The sequence below is a fragment of the Salmo trutta genome, chromosome 20 (assembly GCF_901001165.1).
Source record: "Salmo trutta chromosome 20, fSalTru1.1, whole genome shotgun sequence".
Lineage (NCBI taxonomy): Eukaryota > Metazoa > Chordata > Actinopteri > Salmoniformes > Salmonidae > Salmo > Salmo trutta.
Window position 1 is genome coordinate 17,500,328 of NC_042976.1, and position 20,349 is coordinate 17,520,676.

Sequence of the window (20,349 nt, forward strand, 5' to 3'; positions counted from 1 at the left end):
TTGTCTGTCTGTGAGAAGCCTGTCATTGCTGGGACAGCTAAAGGGCCTCTCTCTCACCCCCCTCTCCCTTAGAGAGCCACAGAGTGTCTGCTGCAGCCCAGGGAGACAGCAGGCAGGCAAGCTAATTGACGAACGCTGTCCTTCGTTTTACTGTGGCTGAGTAGCAGGGCCTATGAGCTGGTTCTGGCACCGCTGTGGAGGGACAGACAGCCACCTGCTGGCGTGTGGCACAACACGGGGTCTGAGGCACAGCCCCCCACTACCCAACTGTCTGTATGCCAAAACAAGGGCTAGCGTGTAGGTCAGCAGCACAGCATGTCCTCCATCTCATTACTGGTTAGTTTGGTTGAACTGTAGTTGTTCAACCATACTTGTCCATGGAAATCACAAAGGGAACAGTAAACTGACCTCAAAGGAGGCAAAACCAAAACCTCTCCACCAACCTACTGTCCGACATGTGGATTGTTTCTGTTGGGCTCAAATATTTCTGATGGTGTGCACCAAACAATGCTGTTCACTTGTGTGTTTGACATTTTGCCTGAAACATCAAGTCTTTATAAAACAGGGGGCCTTTGTTGCTTGTGGCCTCAACTTTGACAAAAAGATGCAACCTACACAACAACATGCCAGCAGTGGGGTGGAGGTAGACGGCTCTTAACAAAGACCGGGTGGAGGAAGGACCTAGGCCAGGGACTCACATGTGTGGGCTGAGCTCGTAGAAGTTCCTGTTGCGATACTCCTCCACCTTCTCTGGTGTGAAGATAGGCAGAGACCTGTAGGGGTTCATGGAGATCACCACACTGCCAATGTATGTCTGCAGAGAGAGAAAACAAGACATCAGGGTATGATATGCAGTAAGTAGTAGTGTTAAGACATTTGTGACAGTAGAGATCACCACAATACTGATGTGTCGAGAGAGAAAGAGAGAGAGAGACTTCAGAAGCAGAAGTGACTGTAAAGTGTAAGAGTGAGAAAGAACAAGAGTTGAGTGCCATCAGGGTGTTTAGCTAGATGCCTCAAGTGGTGTAGGAGAAAAAGTAGTGTTCAGAGAGTTTGAATCTCAGGTAGGGCATACTGCTGTGGTGTCAAAGTGATAACATGCCCAGATCTGCTCTCAGGGAAGCACTGAGCTGAGAGGAGTTTAATTTCTGCCTCCCTCAGCTCTTCCCAGCTGGGAATTCCATCATGTTGCGTTTAATTAGGCATGCTGAAACCGGAGTGGAGGAAGTACAGACAAGAGATGTAAAAGCTAAGGAAATATGTGTGGAATCCTGGGACGCGGTGGTAGGAGAACAACGCTTTGAGCAGTGGATGGGCAACAAAGGTTAAGTTGCCACAGAGGTGTCTGGTAGATGGAGGAATGAAGGGGCAGAGGGTGGTGGGGGAAATGACTATATGAATGGACAAAGCTATTCATTCCTTTGTGTTGACTCAACAGCGCATTGAAACCATATGAAGTCTGTTAAGGTGGTGTCTCATGGAGACATAACATGCACAGTTTGAACAACTCCAGGAAGTGACGTTGCAGGCTAGGTAAGCGCTGCCCCTCATTGAGTAACTAAGTTGAAGGCCGACCAGGGTACTGCAGGCTGCCATTAGCAACTTAAATTATCCTTAACTTTTTGTGTGATTTTAAAATAAAATCAGTTCAAGGACATTCGTCAAATCAAATTCCTGGTCACATGAACAGAATACAACAGGTGTAGACTTGACCGTGAAACACTTACTTATGAGCCCATTCCCAACAATGCAGAGGTAAAAGAAAAATATTTGCTAAAAAAAAAAAGAAATAAGGCTATGAGAAACAATTATTGTTACCGTGATTACGTTTCAGTTTTTATTTCCACGAAGATAGCAATTTTTCCATTCACTAATGGGGGGGATCCTGCTTTCTGCTGACAATGCCTGCAGTACTGCGGTCAGTCTTGAACTTCCGTGGCTTCAAGGAGAGGGGGCAGTCGTTCTGAGACTTCTTTACCAATAGTGATGGCTGATATGAGACACTGAATTCAAGGAATTAGAACTGAGATTTAGTCGGAAGGAAAAATGGGTAAGCTTGGCAACATTAGCATAGCCGGTGCAATTTCTTGTGCTGTGTTTACGTGGTTTGAGGTAGATGGCAAACCGGATGTCATCGCTTTCAATGAGAGCACAACGGTAAATGCCGTCGAGGCTGGCGGTGAATGCCGTCAGTCGCCACGGTAGACAGAACTTGTCGCCAGAGTTCAAATATTTAAACTTTTGCCATAGCGTTGTTTTCTACCGGATGTTGGATTTGCACCGTTAAGTGAAATCACCATAGCAACATACCGTCGTGCTGGATTGCTTTTGTCGTTACCGTCTTTCTTGCTTTGTTGTCCCTGCTAACTGGCATGAAGGTTTTTGCTTTCCTTGTCTAAATACAGCATTAGAGCATTCTCTATGTACAGTAAATCTTATTCCTTTAAATTCCGATTCAGAAAAACATGAACTTATGCACTTTGCAATTACTGCTCAGAGAATGTTAAGAATGATACATAACTACTTCATATTTGACATTTTCTGAGCTCCATGTCTTACTGCAGTGTGTGGGTGACGAAAGTTAGTACTTTCTGAAAGAGCACCACGTAATCAGTCAAACTGAAAACATTACATTGACCACACTGCAATTTCAGTTGGTTCTAAACAACTCCTGATCCTCCTCCTCTCTGTGATAATGGAAGTTATATAACACACTCAGAACAAGCGAGCCAGACCTTCTCCATGGCAAGACCACATCCTACAGCCAAAAAGTACATGGGAGGCATAATCAACTTTATGGAGAAGCCGAGGAGAGGACGGAAAAAGACAAATGGAGTGTGCAAAATAAAAACACTGTAGGGTCGCTGTTAATGGCTCTGTACACATCTGATGGCCATCTAAGGCAATGTTAAGGAGGCGGCCAAAGGCCTTTTTAGTCTCAACAGGAAGATCTCTGGCCAATGAGCTTATTAACTGAAAGCCAGAGTCAAAGTATGACCAACAATACTAGTAATCAGATGATAATGAATATGACTGTTAGTCCCATACAAGAGTGTGCAGTGGTGATCTCCCACACAAAAAAAAGGGGCAATTTCAAAGCTAGCTCTTTAAAGTTCAGAACGAAAGTTAGTGATGAGTTAATTACAAAAACAATTTAAAAAAGTCCAAAGAGGAAAATAATATACTTTCTCATTCCAAGCTAAGCATCATAATCCAGACAGTCTAACTAGACCTAATATATAAAAGGCAAGACCTTTTCAAAGGAATGTGTATAGTCAGAGGAAATGTCATGCCTAAATTTACATAAAAAGTGTCTGTTTGGCTTGGCTCATCAAAACAGATGGATGACATCAGAAAGGATCATGGGCAAAATAAGGCTTGAAATTGTTAAAAATGTGATATTTCCTGCAGTAATGAGATACTTTCATCCAAATCCCAGGAACACCAAACCAAGGAGGGGATGTTGTGAGCAGGGTGTCATGTGACACTAGGGGTTGGCATGACAACTGGTAAGGGATGAAAAGACCAAGAAAGAAAATTGACAGCATAATAACAAGGGACACTGACCTGACGGGCCAGCTAGGGATTAGTAGCTAAATGTAGGCTGCAGCCGGCCAGCCAGTCAGGCAGGTTAAACCACTCCTGGCTAGGCCACTAGTTGAGGAAGGCCCCACCCAAATGTTATTATTACAGACTAAGACCAACCATATGCTTTAGGCCCACCTCTATGTTACTGACTGACACCACTGTATGTTTCCACTCCGTACTCAACTGTTGCATTGCTGAAAATAACTTAGAGAATTAAGCTTTTTGTGCATATGGAACATTTCTGGGATATTGTATATCGGCTCATGAAACATGGGACCAACACTTCACATGTTGCGTTTAGATTTTTGTTCAGTGCAGTTTGACATCTCATTTGTTGAGAGTCAATACAACACATTCTGAATTTACAGCTTGTGACAGAAATTTGAGTAAAGCTAAGATGTCAAACACATATCCCCACAGGAAGCTGTATGAACTCAACTAGAATATTATGAAGCCGAGGGAGCCAGCCAATCACAGCTCAGTATGGTGACGACATTCTCTGGCTTGGCTCTGTCCTAGTCAGTAGTGGAGAGAACCAGAGCAATAATCATAGAGGCTGACGTCTGGATACGCTGACCCACAGAGATGCAGTGTTCCTGGGAGCAGAGCTCTGAGCCAGAGCCCTCACCCAGCCCCTCTATTCCAGACACGAGTTCAAATATACAATTTGAAATCATTAAGTTATTTGAAATCATCAACATCATGTCTTTGCTTGATTGATCTTACAAGACCAATAGAATAGTCCTAAAACTGCAAACCCTGACCATCTGGCACTCCAGGCAGGCAGGAGCAAAAGCTCAAAGTATTTGAAACATTTCAAATAGTATTTGAACCCAGGTCTGCTCCAATCATTCACTCCTCAAGTGAAGCAGCCACAGAGCCAGCTCTCCAGAGTCATCCCTGGAGCTTTGGATGTTCTGCCTCATTTGAGACATCTACATTCTTCAGTGATGTGATTTATTGATTGGTAAACTCAGGGCTCTATGGTGAGGTTGCTGTATCTGTGCCACTGTTTAAGGACTAAAATGAATAGGTTTAAGCACATTGCTAGCAGTGAGTTTAGGAACAATTAATTATGTATCTGCAGAAGCAGACAGCTTGTCTGTTTGTCTAGGCTAAATGTAAGCATACACTTTAAACAAAATTGAGGGAACAAAAATAAAGATGAACCACAGCATTGACACTAACTGGGTTTTGTCCCAGCTGCCTCAGTCAAATTAATTTGAATATTTGCATACATTCAAGCATATTTAAACACACACACACACACACTTTAACCTCACTAGGGTAGGGGGCAGCATTCGGAATTTTGGATGAAAAGCGTGCCCAAAGTAAACTGCCTGCTACTCAGGTCTAGAAGCTAGGATATGCATGTAATTGGTAGATTTGGATAGAAAACACTCCAAAGTTTCCGAAACTGTTAAAATAATGTATTTGAGTGTAACAGAACTGATATGGCAGGCGAAAACCTGAGGAAAATCCATCCAGGAAGTGCTGTTATTTTGAAATGCCTGTTTCTCCATTGAAAGCTTATCCACCATACAAAGACTTATGATGCAGTTCACGTTCCCTATGGCTTCCACTTCATGTGGCCAGTCTTTAGGCATTGTTTCAGGCTTTTACTCTGAAAAATGAGGGCGAAACAACTTTCAATGTGAGGACAGTGGAAATATCCAGGCATGAGTCCTGCGCGTGACTGGGACCGTGCCTTTCTTGTTTTTCCTTTTCCATTGACAAAGCTATTGTCCGGTTGAAATATGATCAATTATTTATGACAAAAACAACCTGAGGATTGATTATAAACATCGTTTGACATGTTTCTATGAACTTTTATGGTACTTTTTGGATTTTGTCTGTCTGTTGTGACCGCGCTTTGTTCCAATGGATTACTGAACAAAACGCACCAACAAAATGGAGGTTTTTGAATATAAAGAGGGACTTCATCGAACAAAAACAAACATTTGTGTAACATGGAGTCTTGGGAGTGCAATCATATGAAGATCAAAGGTAAGTGATACATTTTATTGCCATTTCTGACTTTCGTTACTCCTCTTCTTGGCTGCTAACTGTTTGCAATGATTTGTCTGCTGGGCACTATTCTCAGATAATCACATGGTTTGCTTTCGCCGTAAAGTCTTTGAAATTTGACACCGTGGTTGGATTAACAAGAAGTTAATCTTTAAACCGATGTATAACACTAGTATGTTTCATGAATTTTTATAATGAGTATTTCTGTTTTGAATTTGACACTCTGCAATTTCACTGGATGTTGGCCAGGTGGGACGGAAGCATCCCACACCCCCTAGAGAGGTTAAAAGTATTTGGCTAAGGTGCATGTAAACTAATTTTCACAATTCCTGACATTTAATCCTAGTAAAAATTCTCTGTTTTAGGTCAGTTAGGATCACCACTTTATTTTAAGAATGTGAAATGTCAGAACAATAGTAGTGTGATTCTTTTCAGCTTTTAGTTCTTTCATCACATTCCCAGTGGGTCAGAAGTTTACATACACTCAATTAGTATTTGGTAGCATCGTCTTTAAATTGTTTAACTTGGGTCAAAGGTTTCAGGTAACCTTCCACAAGCTTCCCACAATAAATTGGGTGAATTTTGGTCCATTCCTCCTGACAGAGCTGGTGTAACCGAGTCAGGTTTGTAGGCCTCCTTGCTCCCACACGCTTTTTGAGTTCTGCCCACACATTTTCTATAGGATTGAGGTCAGGGCTTGTGATGGTCACTCCAATACCTTGACTTTGTTGTCCTTAAGCCATTTTGCCACAACTTTGGAAGTATGGTTGGGGTCATTGTCCATTTCAAAGACCCATTTGCAACCAAGCTTTAACTTACTGATTGAAGTCTTGAGATGTTGCTTCAATATATCATTTCCCTTCCTCATGATGCCACCTATTTTGTGAAGTGCACCAGTCCCTCCTGCAGCAAAGCACCCCACAACATGATGCTGCCACCCCTGTGCTTCACGGTTGGGATGGTGTTCTTCGGCTTGCAAGCATCCCCCTTTTTCCTCCAAACATAACAACGGTCATTATGGCGAAACAGTTCCATTTTTGTTTCATCAGACCAGAGGACATTTCTCCAAAAAGTACCATCTTTGTCGCCATGTGCAGTTGCAAACCGTAGTCTGGCATTTTTTTTTTTTTTTTTTATGGCGGTTTTGGAGCAGTGGCTTCTTCCTTGCTGAGCGGCCTCTCAGATTGTATCGATATGGGACTCGTTTTACTGTGGATATAGATACTTTTGTACCCATTTCCTCCAGCATCGTCACAAGGTACTTTGCTGTTGTTCTGGGATTGATTTGCACTTTTCGCACCAAAGTAGCATTCTCTCTCCTAGAGATGAACGGTCTCCTTCCTGAGCGGTATGACAGCTGTGTGGTCCCATGGTGTATATACTTGCGTACTATTGTTTGTACAGATGAATGTGGTACCTTCAGACGTTTGGAATTTGCTCCCAAGGATGAACCAGACTTGGAGGTCTACCATTTTTATTCTGAGGTCTTGGCTGATTTCTTTTGATTTTCCCATGATGTTAAGCAAAGAGGCACTGAGTTTGAAGGTAGGCCTTGAAATACATCCACAGGTTAATTGACATAATTGGAGGTGTACCTATCAGAAGCTTCTAAAGCCATGACATCATTTTCTGGAATTTTCCAAGCTGTTTAAAGGCACAGTCAACTTAGTGTATGTAAACTTCTGACCCACTGGAATTGCGATACAGTGAATTCTAAGTGAAATAATCTGTCTGTAAACAATTGTTGGAAAAATTACTGGTGTCATGCACAAAGTAGATGTCCTAACCGACTTGCCAAAGCTATAGTTTGTTAACAAGAAATTTGTGGAGTGGTTGAAAAACTAGTTTTAATGACTCCAACCGAAGTGTATGTAAACTTCTGACTTCAACTGTACATACTCATTCAAGGGTTTTTATATATGTTTTACTATTATCTACATTGCAGAATAATAGTGAAGACATCAAACTAGGAAATATGTAGTAACCAAAAATAGTGTCAAACAAACCAAAATATATTTTATATTCCTCAAAGTAGCCACCCTTTGCCTCTGACAGCTTTGCACACTCTTGGCATGATCTCAACCAGCTTCATGAGGTAGTCACCTGGAATGCATTTCAATTAACAGGTGTGCCTTGTTAAATGTTAATTTATGGAATTTCTTTCCTTAATGTGTTTGAGCCAATCAGTTGTGTTGTGACAAGGTAGGGTTGGTTTACAGAAGATAATCTTTTACCAAATAGGGCTAAGTCCATATTATGGCAAGAACAGCTCAAATAAGCAAAGAGAAACGACAGTCCATCATTACTTTAAGACATGAAGGTCAGTCAATCAGGAACATTTCAAGAACTTTGAAAGTTTCTTCAAGTGCAATCGCAAAAACCATCAAGCGCTATGATGCAACTAGCTCTCATGAGGACCGCCACAGGAAAGGAAGACGCACAGTAACCTCTGCTGCAGAGGATAAGTTCATTAGAGTTACCAGCCTCAGAAACTGCAGCCCAGATAAATGCTTCAGTTCAAGTAAGACATCTTAAAAATCAACTCTTCAGAGGAGACTGTGGGAATCAGGCCTTCATGGTCGAATTGCTGCAAAAGAAAACTACTACCAAAGGACACCTATAAGAAGAGACTTGCTTGGGCCAAGAAACGCAAGCAATGTACATTAGACCGGTGGAAATCTGTTCTTTGGTCTGATGAGTCCAACCCCCGTGAACGGATGATGTCCGCATGTGTTGTTCCCACCGTGAAGTATAGAGAAGGTGGTGTGATGGTGCTTTGCTGGTGACACTGTCAGTGATTTATTTAAAATTCAAGACACACTTAAGCAGCATGGCTACCATGGCATTCTGCAGCAATAAACCATCCCAACTGGTTTGAGTCCCACTAAGCTATCATTTGTTTTTCAACAGGACAATGACCCAACACACTTCCAGGCTGTGTACAGCTTCTACCCCCAAGCCATAAGACTCCTGAGCAGCTAATCAAATGGCTACCCAGACTATTTGCATCGCTGCCCCCTCCCCCCCACACACACGCTGCTGCTACTCTGTTATTATCTATGCATAGTCACTTTATTAACTCTACCTACATATACTACCTCGACACTGGTGCCCCCGCACATGACTCTGTACCGGGACCCTTGCTATTGTTATTTACTGCTGCTTTTTAATTATTTGTTATTTTTTTACAAATATATTTTTAAAACTGTATATTTGGTTGCTTGTAAGTAAGCATTTCACTGTAAGGTCTACACCTGTTGTATTTGTTGCATGTGACAAATACAATTTGATTTAAGGGCTATTTGACCAAGGAGAGTGATGGAGTGCTGCATCAGATGACCTGACCTCCACAATCAGCCAACCTCAACCCAACTGAGATGGTTTGGATGAGTTGGACCGCAGAGTGAAGGTTAAAGTAGCCAACAAGTGCTCAGCATATGTGGGAACTCCTTCAAGACTGTTGGAAAAGCATTCCAGGTGAAGCTGGTTGAGAGAATGCCAAGGGTGTGCAAAGCTGTCATTAAGACAAAGGGTGGCTACTTTGAAGATTCTAAAATATATTTTTGATTTAACATTTTTTGGTTACTACATGATTCCATGTTTTAGTTCATAGTTTTTATGTCTTCACTATTATTCTACAATGTAGAAAATAGTACAAATAAAAGAGAACCTTGAATGAGTAGGCGTGTCCAAACCTTTGACTGGTACTGTACGTACAAAACTAAAACCGGGTCAATTATTTATTAGAGAGATATATATTATATATAAAAATGTAGGGTTGGTATACAGATATATATCTGTGGTATATAGATATATATCTGTGTGTGTTATAAAATGGTTCTAACTTGATGAGGGAGAACTTACGTAGATCTCATTGTGGTCGAAGCGTTTCCTCAGGTTCTCGATGAAGGAGTCTTCGTTGAGGGGTTCTAGCAGGACCATGTCCCCCACCCCTATCATGTTGTCTAGAAGTGACGTCTTCACCTCCATTTTGGAATCAGCAATCCCCCCTGTAGAGAAAAGTAACAAATTGAATACATTATACAGACAGAGTTGAAACAAGATAACATGGATGTGGCACAATATTGGTAGCAAAAGTATGTAGTTGCTTCAGATGACATTATCATCTGTCAGTCAATGCATAACTCTAGAACTTCAGTCATTATTGTTTAGGTGAACGCATTACTCTTTAGACAAAGTATGATTAGGCACTCATCCTCGTGCAGTGGCAATCTAATGCGGAATAGTGATATACAGGAGAGCGTGATTGGCAGTCCACCACCTTATAGAAGTCTATAGCCTCCCATGTCCATTTTCCACTTCTATTAGTCCAGCTGTGGTCTGTCTGGATCATTCATGTCAAGGACAGTCTGTCAGTGCCCCTTCCGACCCAACCCCCCAACCCATCCCATCTACCCATCGCGCTCCAGAACAGATAGCGTGCTACCTGCTGAGCCAATTTCTGTAATCCCCTCACATTAACTTGCCTCATCCAGGTCCAGCATGGTATTTGACTTCTACAAATGGCCGTCTTAGACTGCTCTACATAGTGTGAAATGCATGCCTACAGAACAGTGCTGGGTTCCCCAGAATGATGGCAGCAGCTCTGTGCCGTACAGTGTGATGCAGGTAAAAACAAAAAATATTCAGAGCTTGTTTACAGTTAGTGTGATAACTATGCTAATATTACAAGTGTCACCTTTGGAAAAACACAAGCCCAACCAACCTAGAAACACGTTTGTGCATCATGGTAGGTTGTTACCGCTGATCTAAAAGGACTGGGTTAGAAACGGGAGAACTGCAGACAATAGATGATGGGCATGTCGCTTCACCCCGGCCCCTCTATTACAACAACGCACAGAGTTTGGGGTACAGCAAATCCCAGATATAAAGGCCTTGAATGTGGCCCTAGGCCTCTTTATCGTCAGCCCTATAGCGCTAGGATTAGTGTCCACAGGGGACAGGGAAAGAGGCCGAAAAACCGCCACTCCCAGCAGTGTCTTTGTCTCCTGATCTCTCCCCTGCTTTCTAAATATTACCCAGGGTTTTATCTGGATCAAAAAGGGGCTTAGATGGTGGGCGGGGCATGGCAATGAGTGAGGTCGGCCATCAGCATGGCTACATTTTAGTTAATTTGAGGCCCCCCCATCTTGACACTGTGGAGACATTTCCTGAAATTCTACACATTTTGCCATGCATTCGAGAGAAAATGTTGCAGTTTTGAAGCTAGTTTCCTGCAATTCTATGCATTTCCCATGGATAATGTGTTCTTTTGCTTGAAACCATGGATTTAAAACTGTTAAATTCATTGTTTTCGAAATTCAACTCAACCCGACTGTCTTGTGTATATTTTGGTGATAGTTCCCAAAGATTATATTATTAAACGTATTAGATCCATTATGGTTTGTACATACTTTCTGGTTTTAGTCATTTAAAAGTTTACACTTAGTTTTTCCATCCCCTCAAACACAAATGACCAAAAGTATGTGGACCGCTGCTTGTCAAACATCTCATTCCAAAATCATGGGCATTAATAGGGAGTTGGTCCCCCCTTTGCTGCTATTACAGCCTCTACATTGTTACGTTGAAAACAGGAAAGGGCCTTCACCAAACTGTTCCCACAAAATTGGAAGCACAGAATAATCTAGAATTTCATTGTATGCTGTCGCATTAACATCTCCCTTCACTGAAACTAAGGCGCCTAGCAAAACAATGAAAAACAGCCCCACACCATTATTCCTCCTCCAGCAAACTTTACAGTTCGCACTATGCGTTGGGTTAGGTAGCATTGTCCTGGCATCCGCCAAACCCAGATGATTCGTCCGTCGAACTGCCAGATGGTGAAGCGTGATTCATCACTCCAGAGAACGCGCTGCCACCGAGTTCAATGGCGGTGAGCTTTGCACCACTCCTGCCGAGGCTTGGCATTACACATGGTGATTTTAGGCTTGTGTGCGGCTGCTCGGCCACGGAAACCCATTTCATGAAGCTGCCGATGAACAGTTCTTGTGCCGACGTTGCTTCCAGAGGCAGTTTGGATCTCGGTAGTGAGTGTTATAACTGAGGACAGACGATTTTTACGTGCTTCAGCACTTGGCGGTCCTGTTCTATGAGCTTGTGTGGCCTAGCACTTCGCGGCTGAGCCATTGTTGCTCCTAGACGTTTCCACTTCACAATAACAGCACTTACAGTTGACCGGGGCTGCTCTAGCATGGCAGAAATCTGACGAACTGACTTGTCAGAAAGATGGCATATCACGGTGTCATGTTGAAAGTCACTGAGCTCCTCAGTGAAACTATTCTACTGTCAATGTTTGTCTATGGAGATTGCATGGCTGTGTGCTCGATTTTATACACACACACACACACACACACACACACACACCAGTCAGCAAAAGGTGTGGCTGGAATAGCCGAATCCAGTAATTTGAAGGGGTGTCACATACTTGTGTGTGTGTAAAAAACAAAAGGTAGTTGCCCTGTGCTCCCCAGGTTGTGTGTTTCGGAGGTCATTTCAACTGTTTGAATGGGTCGAGTCTGGTCTTTACATTCAGATTTTGTCAGTGTATCCCATGTGGCACCCTATTCCCTATAGTGCACTATTTTGACCAAAGCCCTCTGGTAAAAAGTAGCACACTATATAGAAGATAGGGTGCCATTTGGAACACAGCCTCAGTTTGAGGAGCAAACCCAACCCTGCCTCTCTCAAGCAAAGCAGACGTCCATGGCCCACCCACAAGTCAAGTGCGAGGTCCGTTCTTCGATTACATAATTCACAGAGGAATCTCTCAAGTCCACTGTGTCGAGTCCACCGACTCGAAGGATTTCAACATGCATCGAGGGAGCAGCCAATGAAACGGCCCCAAACCAAACCTCCGCTGAACAAACACATCCAGCAGAGTTTATTTTGAGCTGGCTATGTTTAGAAGTGTTTGTTATTGGCTGATCAAGAGCTCCTCTGGAGAACTCAGGCCTTCAGGTCCCACAGAGACAGCAGTTTTAGTTTTGGCTGCCTTTCCAGTCCAGTGCCCGTATTCATAAAACAGAGTAGGAGTATTGATCTAGGATCAGGTCCCCCCTCTAACTCATTCATTAGGACTTTAATGGCAAAACTGATCCTAGAGCAGCACTATTACATTAAGATGCTATTAAGAAAAAGGGCCCAGAACTAAGTCAGCAAGTTTGTGTAATGCAAACACACGGCTTAATTCATAGGACCGTGTAAAGATTTCTGCAAAAACTACATAATCCAATATCTGGGGGGAAAAAAATCTGACTGCTCTGTTAGGAAAAACAATTCCAACAAGGGATGCAAGATATCGCTAAAAATGACAACGGTGTCAGCCCAACGTCTAGTTTAACGGCGATGTTAAAAACCGATGTCAGCGCTGCCGTGCATACCTATATAATGTAGGTACATGACGTAATGACACCACGTAAAATTTTGCGCTACACGTGCAACACAGCATTCCTAACCAAGCCCGCAATGTCTGCTGTGTGGCTCGAGCAGTCAACAAGTCGAGCAGTCATTTGAAAGAGTAACAACATTTCAGAGCGACAACTCAAAGGCGAAATCCATTAAAGCCAAGATAATGGAATTCATTGCCCTTGATAATCAACCGTTCTCTGTCGTGGGTGATGTTGGCTTTCGCCGACTGGTCGAGCACCGGTACACACTACCAAGTGCGTTATTTTTCAGATGTTGCCCCACCGGAGTTACACAGTAATAGAGTCACTGCTATTAGCTTCACGACATACAGTTGACGTCAGAAGTTTACATACACCTTACCCAGATACATTTAAACTCAGTTTCACAATTCCTGACATTTAATCCTTGTAAAAAATCTGTCTTAGGTCAGTTAGGATCACCACTTTTTTTTAAGAATGTGAAATGTCAAAATAATACTAGAGAGAACGATTAATTTCAGCTTTTATTTCTTTCATCACATTCCCAGTGAGTCAGAAGTTTACATACACTCAATTAGTATTTGGTAGAATTGCCTTTAAATTGTTTAACTTGGGTCAAAACGTGTCAGGTAGCCTTCCACAAGCTTCCCACAATGAGTTGGGTGAATTTTGGCCCATTTCTCCTGACAGAGCTGGCGTAACCGAGTCAGGTTTGTAGGCCTCCTTGCTCGCACACTCTTTTTCAGTTCTGCCCACAAATTTTCTATGGGACTGAGGTCAGGGCTTTGTGATGGCCACTCCAAAAGCAAATTTTGCCACAACTTTGGAAGTATGCTTGGGGTCATTGTCCATTTGGAAGACCCATTGCGACAAAGCTTTAAACTTCCTGACTGATGTCTTGAGATGTTGCTTTAATATATCCAGTTTCTGCCTCATGATGCCATCTATTTTGTGAAGTGCACCAGTCCCTCCTGCAGCAAAGCACCCCACAACATGATGCTGCCTCCCCCGTGCTTCACGGTTGGGATGGTGTTCTTCGGCTTGCAAGCATCCCCCTTTTTCCTCCAAACATAACAATGGTCATTATGGCGAAACAGTTCTATTTTTGTTTCATCAGAACGGAGGACATTTCTCCAAAAAGTACCATCTTTGTCCCCATGTGCAGTTGTAAACCATAGTCTGGCTTTTTTTAACCTCTCTAGGGTATGTGGGACGAAATCGGCCCACCTACTCAACAGCCAGTGGAATCCCGTGGCGCAATATTCAAATACCTTAGAAATGCTATTACTTCAATTTCTCAAACGTATGACTATTTTACACCATTTTAAAGACTCTCGTTAATCTAACCACACTGTCCGATTTCAAAAAGGCTATACAACGAAAGCAAAAACATTACATTATGTCAGCAGAGTACCCAGCCAGAAATAATCAGACACCCATTTTTCAAGCTAGCATATAATGTCACATAAACCCAAACCACAGCTAAATGCAGCACTAACCTTTGATGACCTTCATCAGATGACACTCCGCTATACAATACATGCATGTTTTGTTCAATCAAGTTCATATTTATATAAAAAAAACAGCTTTTTACATTAGCATGTGACGTTCAGAACTAGCATATCCACCACAAACTTCAGGTGAATTTACTAAATTACTCACGATAAACGTTCACAAAAAACAATTATTTTAAGAACTATAGATACGGAACTCCTTTATGCAATCGCTATGTCCGATTTTAAAATAGCTTTTCGGCAAAAGCACATTTTGCAATATTCTGAGTAGATAGCTCGCCATCACGGGCTAGCTATTTTGAACCCCACCAAGTTTAGCCCTCACCAAAGTCAGATTTACTATAAGAAAAATGTTATTACCTTTGCTGTTCTTCGTCAGAATGCACTCCCAGGACTTCTACTTCAATAACAAAATGTTGGTTTGGTTCAAAATAATCCATAGTTATGTTCAAATATCCTCTGTTTTGTTTGTGCGTTCAAGACACTATCCAAAGGGTGACGCGCCCGACGCGTTTCGTGACAACAAAAAAAAATCTAAATATTCCATTACCGTACTTCGAAGCATGTCAACCGCTGTTTAAAATACATTATGAGATTTCTCGTAAAAAAGCGATAATATTCTGACCGGGAAACCCTGTTTTCGTTCAAAGACGAAAAAATAAAAACATGGTGTCGCCTCGTGCACGCGCCCCCAGTCTCATTGTTCTCAGATCGACCACTATCCAAATGCGCTACTGTTTTTCAGCCAGGGCCTGCAAAGGCATCATTCAACGTTTTGCCGCCTTCTGAGAGCCAATGGGAGCCGTAGGAAGTGTCACGTTACAGCAGAGATCCTCAGTTTTCAATAAAGAGTGTAGAAGCCCAAGAAATGGTCAGAGAGGGCACTTCCTGTAAGGAATCTTCTCAGGTTTTTGCCTGCCATATGAGTTCTGTTATACACAGACACCATTCAAACAGTTTTAGAAACTTTAGGGTGTTCTCTATCCAAATCAAACAATTATATGCATATTCTAGTTACTGGGCAGGAGTAGTAACCAGATTAAATCGGGTACGTTTTTTATCCGGCCGTGCAAATACTGCCCCCTATCCCCAACAGGTTAATGGCGGTTTTGGAGCAGTGGCTTCTTCCTTGCTGAGCGGCCATTCAGGTTATGTCGATATAGGACTCGTTTTACTGTGGATATAAATACGTTTGTACCCGTTTCCTCCAGCATCTTCACAAGGTCCTTGACTGTTGTTCTGGGATTGATTTGCAGTATTCGCACCAAAGTATGTTCATCTCTAGGAGACAAAACGCATCTCCTTCCTGAGCGGTATGACGGGTGCGCGGTCCCATGGTGTTTATACTTGCATACTATTGTTTGTACAGATGAACGTGGTACCTTCAGGCATTTGGAAATTGCTCCCAAGGATGAACCAGACTTGTGGAGGTATACAATTTTTTTTCTGAGGTCTTGGCTGATTTACCCATGTTGTCAAGCAAAGAAGCACTGAGTTTGTAGGTAGGCCTTGAAATATATCCACAGGTACACCTTCAATTGACTCAAATGGTGTAAATTAGCCAGAAGCTTCTCAAGACAATAGAACATTTTCTGGAATTTTCCAAGCTGTTTAAAGGCAGTCAAACTTCTGAACCAGTGAAATAATCTGTAAACAATTGTTTGAAAAATTACTTGTGAGATGCACAAAGTAGATGTCCTAACCGACTTACCAAACTATAGTTTGTTAAACAAGACATTTATGGAGTGGTTGAAAAACTAGTTTTAATGACTCCAACTTAAGTGTATGTAAACTTCAGACTTCAACTGTACACACTATTGAACGCCGTTTGAGTATTTGCGTGTCAAAAAAAGATACAGTAGTACTGTCAAAGCTGTACAAAACATGTCTGAAAACAAGCAAACACCGGCCACGAGCGATGTGTTTACAGTACCGCATTGGTAGTAAAGCATCATTTGTTCGACCGCAACTTCTGGGGTAGCTAGCTTTAGCTTGGTACCTAGCTAGCACCAATACAACCAGCCTGAAAATAATGACGAGTAGAAACTGCAGTCCTTTTCATTATTCTTAGCAATGATTTAGGAATCCTTGTAAGTATTAGCTAGGTCGCCACTTGTTGTTCGCCTATTGAAACTGAACTTCAGTTCATGAAAATAAATAGCTAGCCAGCTACTTAACCCTGTTGCCTAAAACTAACATTATAAGCAGCCAGCTAGCTTCATCTGGCTAGCGATGCTCGACCGGACCGGGTTGTGTGTTGTAAAGCTAGCCACAATAAGGATTAGGCACAAGAGGAATTTGCAGTTTGCCTTCAAAGTAAGTGTCATTGACAGTGATGCAAATTAATACAAATAGAATTATGCCATACTTTTATTTTTTGGAAGGCTAACCGCAAAGTCCACTATTGTGGCTAATCTGTATTGTGGCTAATCTGTATTGTGGCTAGCTTCACATAGATGGGACCGACCACCATCAATCAAATCAAAACTGTCTTATATATATTAAGGTTATTTTAGATGATACCAAGCTATATATAGTTAGCTAGCTATAGCTACTGAAACAGATGTCATTTTGCTATGTTTTTGGGGAAGAACATCCATGAGCTAACTACCTTTTATTTATGACCAGCACTGTAGAGGCGCGAGACACCTTTACCAGCGTCATAGCAAATGTATTGATGAATCGTTGTGACACATGAAATACGATTGAGTATAATAACTACATAATACTTTAACGCTTTCATTAATTTATGTGATGTGGTCATATTCAGACCCTGATTGGTCAACAAGCTTATTTGACACGTCAAAGTGTTATTTGATGTGTATCTTTTTTGACATGCAAAGACCCAAACGGCGTTCCATAGAAATCCTGGTTGATTATGAAACGACTGAAGAAATGAACAACGAAATGGCACAGCAAGTAAGTGAAAGAAATAGGTTTTGATTAAGTGTAAATGCCAACAAAAAAATGTCAGTGTGGTGTGTGTAACACCTTTATTTAACTAGGCAAGTCAGTTAAGAACAAATTCTTACTTACAATGACGGCCTAACCCGGACGACACAGGGCCAATTGTGCGCCGCCCTATTGGTCCCCCAATCACGGCCGAATGTGATAGAGCCTGGATTCGAACCAGGAACTGTAGTGACGCCTCTTGCACTGAGATGCAGTGCCTTAAAATACAATGGATGCAGCAGTCTAACTAATTAACTGTACAAGAATGCTTAAAAGGCCGCAAACATTTTAAATATCAATATCTTTTTTTGACAAGGTAAATATTGGATATCGGTATCGGACAAAAATGTCGTATTGGTGCATCACTAATTCCAAGGTTTATTTTCTTAATTGCATAGCAATGGGTAGAGTTGTGTTGAAAACTGGACTTCCTGACTGTGTACCCCCTCAGTTTCTCTGGCTTCTGTTCTGCTAGAGGGCACACTTATGAGGCTATTAAAAAAAATAAAAAGTTACCCTTAGTAGGACACAAGCTTCCACGATCCAAACACACAACTCACTTTAAGACACACAGTACAGAAAACAATCATTTAAAATTGTTGTTTATTCCAATACATTCGGAAAGTATTCAGACCCCTGGACTTTCACATTACAGCCTTATTCTAAAATGGATTTCAAAAAAGTTTCCCCTTGCGCAACACAAAATACCCATAATGACAAAGGGAAAAACAGGTTAAGAAATGTTTGCAAATGTATTAAAAATAGAAAACATAAAAACCTTATTTACATAAGTATTCAGAGCCTTTGCTATGACACATGAAATTGAACTCCAGCGCATCTTGTTTCCATTGATCATCCTTGAGATGTTTCTACAACTTGGAGTCCACCTGTGCTAAATCCAATTGATTTGACATGATTTGGAAAGGCACACACCTGTGTCTGTCTAGCTATCCATCTCTATATAATATAAGGTCCCAAAGTTGCCAGTGCATGTCAGAGCAAAAACCATGCCATGACGTCGAAGGAATTGTCCGCAGAGCTCCGAGACAGGATTGTGTTGAGGCACAGATCTGGGGAAGGGTACCAAAATATTTCTGCAACATTGAAGGTCCACAAGAACACAGTGGCCTCCATTCTTCAATGGAATAAGTTTGGAACCACCAAGACGCTTCCTAGAGCTGGCCTCCCGGCCAAACTTAGCAATTGGCAAGAACACAATGATCACTCTGACAGAGCTCTAGAGTTCCTCTGTGGAGACGGGAGAAACTTCCAGAAGGAAAACCATCTCTGCAGCACTCCACCAATCAGGCCTTTATGGTAGTGGCCAGACGGAAGCCACTTCTCAGTAAAAAGGCACATTACAGCCCGCTTGGAGTATGCCAAAAGGCACCCAAATACTCTCAGACAGTAAGAAACAAGATTCTCTGGTCTGATGAAACCAAGATTGAACTTGTTGGCCTGAATGCCAAGCATCACGTCTGGAAGAAACCTGGCACCATCCCGACGGCAGCATCATGCTGTGGGGATGTTTTTCAGAGTTAGGGACTGGGAGACTAGTCAGGATCGAGGGAAAGATGAACGGAGTAAAGTACAGAGAGATCCTTGATGGAAACCTGCTCCAGAGCGCTAAGGACCTCAGACTGGGGCGAAGGTTCACCTTCCAACAGGACAACGACCCTAAGAACACAGCAAAGACAATGCAGGAGTGGCTTCGGGACAAGTCTCTTGAATGTCCTTGAGTGGCCCAGCCAGAGCCAAGATTTGAACCCGATCGAACATCTCTGAAGAGACCTGAAAATAGCTGCGCAGCGACGCTCCCCATCCAACCGGAGAGCTTGAGAGGATCTGCGGAGAACAATGAGAGAAACTCCCCAAATATAGATGTGCCAAGCTTATAGCGTCATACCCAAGAAGACTCGAGACGGTAATCACTGCCAAAGGTGCTTAAACAAAGTACTGAGTAAAGGGCCTGGATACTTATGTAAAACATATTTCTGTTTTTTTAAATACAATTTGCAAACATTTCAAAAAAACTTTTTGTTTTGTCATTATGGAGTATTGTGTGTAGATAAGTGAGGAATTTTTTTAAATAAATCCATTTTAGAATAAGGCGGTAACGTAACAAAATGTGAAAATGTAAGGGATCTGAATACTTTCCGAATGCACTGTAGTTGGCAGCTAAAAGCTGAATTGCTTATATATCAGGGAATTCAAGAAAACAAAATAAAAATGTATTCTAAGGAAATATCTTAGAACTTTATCTAATACATGTCGGCTCCATATTAATCGTCGCAAATAGACTGTTTAGTTATAAACCAGTTTAACTGATAAATTGTAAGCCTCGTCTTCTGTCAGTCATCATTAGCCTACCTGTTCACAGTGGGTTGGGTAGGAAGCTATGGGACAACAGCAGAGTGGTTTGCCTCAGTTTAAACCAGATGGACCCTCTCAGACTAATTGAGGAAATAATAATCCTCAAAAGCATTTAGAGCAAAAAGGTAATATACATTAACAGGAAGAACCCCGCTGCACCTGGCGGTAGCTGGCTGTAGCTAGACAACACCCGTCTCTGGTTGTAGCTGAGAAACAGGCCACAGCTGCTCTTGGCCATGTTCATTAGGCAACACAGACTGAAATGTGAAGGGACTACCTGGAATTGTCAAATAAGAAACATTCATTTTCATGCAAATACATTTTGCTACTGCGTGTCCTAATGAATAAGACCCTGACTTGCTGTAGCTTATAACAGACCACAGCTGCTGTGGATGGGACTGCCTAGTCTAGGTGCATACCAGTGGAGGCTGGTATACGGAGCTATAGGAGGAGAGGCTCATTTTAATGTCTGGAATAGTATATAAATG

The 20,349-nt window shown here is 42.1% G+C and overlaps 1 protein-coding gene across 4 annotated transcripts in view; it reads right to left on the reverse strand.

Moving 5' to 3' along the window:
• Positions 1-20,349, reverse strand: part of LOC115155628 (unconventional myosin-Ib) — a 153,733-nt gene that overhangs the window by 113,803 nt on the left and 19,581 nt on the right. For all 4 annotated transcript variants that reach the window (XM_029702431.1, XM_029702430.1, XM_029702433.1 and 1 more), the window contains exons 2-3: positions 9,481-9,626; positions 699-814 (exon numbers count right to left, since the gene is read on the reverse strand). In XM_029702431.1, coding sequence (XP_029558291.1) covers positions 699-814; positions 9,481-9,606 — 242 coding nt within the window. In that variant the 5' untranslated portion in view covers positions 9,607-9,626. The remainder of the gene's footprint in view (positions 1-698; positions 815-9,480; positions 9,627-20,349) is intronic.